Consider the following 4,642-nt stretch of genomic DNA (forward strand, 5'->3'; position numbering starts at 1 on the left):
ATATACATTTATACATTGGAATAGGTCAGGAAAAATATCTGCTGTTGAAGAACAGCAGGTCTATAGTTAAGTGGTTGAGCGTTGTGGCCCATGGGCCTCTTGTTATCGTCGTTGTTGTCGTAACTTTTCATAAATTCATCTTCTCTATAACTATTGGGTCAATTTCCTTGGCACAACATCCTTGGGTAAAGTGTAATCAGGTTCTTCAAATAAAGGTCACACCCTCTTTCAAGGGAAGAAAAATTAAGAATTAATGAAAAGTTAATAGCATCTTTTAAACATCTTCTCAAGAATCACTACGCAGATAAGATAAAATGTATAGGAAAGCTTCATTACCTAGTGAAAATTGAAGTTTATTTATATCATGAACCCCGGGGGTAGGGTCGGGCCACAATAGGGAGCCAAAGTTTTATTAAGGAATACAAGGGAAAAAATCGTAACAATTCTTCTCAAGAACAGCAAAGTCATGACAATCATATTGATATGAGAGCATTCTTAGGTAGTGCAGATTCAAGTTTGTTTAAATAATGCGACCACAGTGTACGATCAGGATTCTACATAGGAATATATAGAAATATATTGGATTTTTTTTTTAAATCTTCTTTTCAAGAACAGCAAACCCGTATAGTCATATTTATATTAAAGAATCCTCGCTAGTGTAGATTCAAGTCTGTTCATATCATGGCCCATGACCCCCCCCCCCTCCCCGGGAAAATGGGGTCACAATATACATGTGTCATAAAAGTTTTAAATAGAAATATAAAGAGGAAAATATCTGCTAATAAAGAAAGACTCAGGTGAGCGTTGCGGCCCATTGGTCTCTTGTATTGACTTTTATGTATTAAGTATAAATTTATTCGTTTATATAAATACTTGTGAATATGAGAGAAAAATGCTTTATCTACTCTTTTTTGAGCTATCTATGTTTTCAAGTGTTTTACATGTGCGTCTCTTTACCTGAGTGTCGCCAACCTAAATTGCATAAATTTATTGACCTTGAGTTTCTCCTTTTTCTGTGAGGGAATACAAAACAAAAACATTAACATAAATTGTATTGTATTCTTTATTTTGAATAAATGTTTTTCATTATTAAACATACTAAAAGTTTCATTGGACTTCACTATTTTCTCGAATTACTTGTCATTGTGTGTTTTCTATATAATTTTTTCTTGTATATTGCAAAAAATCTTTTTAACGTCTTAAGATCATTCTAAATAAAACCAAAAAATGATCAAACGAAGCAAAGCACAAAATATAAAATAGCAAGTGTGTCTTATGGATTTGTTATCTCTAAATAGTGTTATTCTGGAAAGAAAAGTCTTCTTTTGAAACCTAATCAATTCTTACCAGTGCAAACAAAAAAATTAAGCATTCCAAAATTAAAGTGCATCTCTTCAAATACAATGCACTTTACCACATTTCAGTAAAGGATCACATAAGGTTTACAATTTTTTATAAAACAAGTATTCTAAATTTGAATATAATACTTAAGAGCTCCCACATAAGGAAGCATTTCTGGAGCATGAATCTCAATAGAAGCATTCCCAAACTGAGAATTTATGCATGGCCATGTGCCTGTAAAACAAAAGAGAAGACTTCATTTTTTTTTTTAAATATAAAATGACAATTTTTTTTTTAAATGAATCCACACAAATACGTTAAGGTAATCATCAATTTTTTTTCGGACATTCAGACAGGAAATTTTATATACGTACCTTTTGGAATACTATGTCGCGTATCTCCTGTGATTTCATAAAAACTGAACATGTTGCCTCCAATGCTCTCACTTAGGCAAACGGAGAAGTTACCAGGGCTTTCTATTTTAAAATTTACAATGATATACTCCTTTGGATATTTCCAGTATATGGCACCCTTTGTACAGTTATCGGGGGCTTGGTATTCACGATGTTCTCCATCAGGTATAAATCTTCAAAACATCACAAAAAGGAAATTTCCATAAAGCGAATTTTTCTTCTGTTAATTTCTTCTCATTTCTCTATTTCGTCACATTGGTTTGAATTAATGATTTTTAACTTTGTATTTTTATAGTAACGTCAAGATAACCAAATTATGCAAATTGAGGGAGAAGATTTCTAATACTCTCACATAGGCGGCTGGATCATTGGTGTTCAATATTATTTTTTATGAATTAGTTTTCATTTTAAACTTTTATTCTGTTTTTCTGTTAGATAGTATTTAAAAGGATTTGTTTTCCTAAATGGGGCTGAAATTTATTAATTCATTAATTCTAAATAAACAAATGCATTAGCCAACTACATGCATCTGTCATCAGTCTAAACACCAGTGTTTTTAAATTGGATTTCTCGGAGATTTGGTACACTGCTGAAAAAACTACCAACTATTCATATCATTTTGGATACAAATAGCTTTTTACTCTTGGAACATGAACCGTTTTATAGACACAATAATGGACAAAATAAACCAAACAGTAGATAATACAAAATTTTCGAAACATGATTTGTGTATAGTAGTGATTCAAGAGGTGGGCATTGACTTTTTATACAGTTTTCTTGGAAGTATATTTCAATTTTACGGAGATTCTGATGCCCTCCTTCCTAGTATCGCACAGATTCTTTCATCTAAAGATATTGGAAGTTGCCTACACTCCCCTCCCATACACACACAAACACAAGCAATTTCCTTTCCCGGAAGATAAATGTAACAAGCATTCTGAGAGTATTGCATTAGCAATACTAGTCCCCTACCGGCAAGTGTATTCTGGTCCCCGTTAAAAATTGAAAATGCAATTATTCCGTCAAAAATCAATGAAGCGGAATGAAATGCAAACTTGATCTATAACTCATCAAGGTAAAGTCACATACCAAAAATCAGCTCAATATCTGCAAGCGTTTAGAAGAAAATTGAGGAAAACCCTGAAAAATTGAAAAGGTCGTAATTCCGTCAAAAGTCAATGAAACGGAACGAAATGCAAACTTGATCTGTAACTCATCAAGATACAATCACATACCAAAAATCAGCTCAATATCTGCAAGCGTTTAAAAAAAAGTTCGGAAAACCAAGTGGTACAGACTGACAGACAGACAGAGGGACAGCTAGACAGACAGATGGACAGACAGACAGACGGACGGACAGACTCAGAGAAAACATATATATGTAGTCCCCTCCGGTTTCACAGGTAGGGGACTAACAAGGTAAGATTTCTAACAATATGATGCTTATGACATTTTGAAGAGTTTGTTGCTAAGATAAGGTATCCATACTGCAGATCCATTTACAGAATTCATATTTTCAGTGGTTTGTTTTGTTTGTTTGTTTGTTGTTTAACGTCCCTCTCGAGAATTTTTCACTCATATGGAGACGCCACCACTTGATGGTGGAGAGCTGCAAATTGTGACCCTTTACTCGGCACTCAGGGCCATTGAGTAGTGAGAGATCTTTTTCGTGCCAGCACCTACTGCGACACGGGACCTCGGTTGAAACGGTCGCATCCGAAGGACCGGTATCAACGTCCCACAGTGGGATTCGAACCCGCGACGTAAAGATCAACTCCTTACTCCGCGACTCTAGAGTAAACGCTATAACCACTTCGCCACGCGGACGACTATATTTAGTGGTAAAAAATATACAGACATAGCATAATGACTTGCAATAGCCACCATAAAGAAACATGAAGTAGAAATATACATACCCTTTCGGATGTATTATACATCTGTTCCCCCATCGGAAAGAAAACAATGTTGGGAGAGAAAAAACAAGTATTCCAAGCACGATCGAATTCATTTTGTTTAGTGAAAATAAATGGAAAGTTTATTATTTGCCACTCCTGATCAACCGACTATAATTTATTCAGTAATCTGTCAGTGTTGTCTCCATATTTATATCCTTGTTCATATCCTTTAAACATGAATTTTTAATTTAGTTGCAAAACAACATATTCGGTATTTAGTATTCTAATCAAGTTATCAAATTAAGCATTGTATCTGACTCTGTGCATTTTTCTTAAGTAAAAATAATATATAGGATCATAGGGTTTCTTTTTTAAAGTTTTATCTATTTTTTATATATCTATTTTTTTATTAATGTATGGGTTTTTTTTTTTGGGGGGGGGGGGGTAATTTCTTTTCTTAATTCTTCTAGAAAATAGTGTGTGTGGAAGAGGGAGGGATGAAGGTGTGTGTGTGTGTGTGTGTTTGTTAATGAAATTGTTAATATTCTTGAAAATAATAAATTCTTAATTCTACAATATGAATTTCGAAAAAAGAGTAAAATTCTGAAGTCTTTTTCATAATACACAACTGGATGAAGTCCTGCGCAAGAGCCGAAAACAAAATTGATGGCATTGCTGATAAAGTAATAGCATATTTTTGCAAATTGTTTGCTCTCACAATTTTAAGGCAGGAATAAAGCAGTAAGAAAATTGGTTTACATTCGCCCAAAATACAAAATCGTGCATAAATTTTAAGAAAAACAATCACAGAGGTATGTACTGGAACACGATTTTTTCTTTGTGTAAATCTAATTAACGGTTTTGTATAAATGTATCACTATCGTTAGAATTGTATTTTGAAAACAGTCAAACGTAATTCATTAGAATTTTAATTTTTTAAAAATGAATACCAGGTGCCTTACTTTCTCAGGCACCGGGAAGGGGGCTTAACTT

General features: G+C 33.6%; 1 protein-coding gene across 1 annotated transcript; it reads right to left on the bottom strand.

Moving 5' to 3' along the window:
- Positions 1 to 1,045: 1,045 nt before the first annotated feature.
- LOC133206386 (uncharacterized) lies at positions 1,046 to 3,796 on the bottom strand. Its single transcript, XM_061342334.1, has 3 exons — positions 3,671 to 3,796; positions 1,716 to 1,927; positions 1,046 to 1,575 (listed from the first exon to the last, which is right to left on the bottom strand). The coding sequence occupies exons 1-3, from the start codon at positions 3,760 to 3,762 to the stop codon at positions 1,469 to 1,471; spliced, it is 411 nt and encodes a 136-aa protein (XP_061198318.1). The 5' UTR covers positions 3,763 to 3,796; the 3' UTR covers positions 1,046 to 1,468.
- Between the last annotated feature and the right edge of the window lie 846 nt (positions 3,797 to 4,642).

Source organism: Saccostrea echinata, unplaced genomic scaffold (assembly GCF_033153115.1).
Source record: "Saccostrea echinata isolate AGI-Se365-2 ecotype Australia unplaced genomic scaffold, CSIRO_AGI_Sech_v1 ptg000054l, whole genome shotgun sequence".
NCBI classification, from domain to species: Eukaryota; Metazoa; Mollusca; class Bivalvia; order Ostreida; family Ostreidae; genus Saccostrea; species Saccostrea echinata.

Excerpts from the sequence above, each read along its gene's own strand:
- LOC133206386 (XM_061342334.1), bottom strand. The coding sequence starts at position 3,762 with ATGAATTCGATCGTGCTTGGAATACTTGTTTTTTCTCTCCCAACATTG. Across the intron at positions 1,928-3,670 it reads TGTATAATACATCCGAAAGG|ATTTATACCTGATGGAGAAC; the intron begins GTATGTATATTT and ends GATGTTTTGAAG. Across the intron at positions 1,576-1,715 it reads GCGACATAGTATTCCAAAAG|GCACATGGCCATGCATAAAT; the intron begins GTACGTATATAA and ends TTTGTTTTACAG.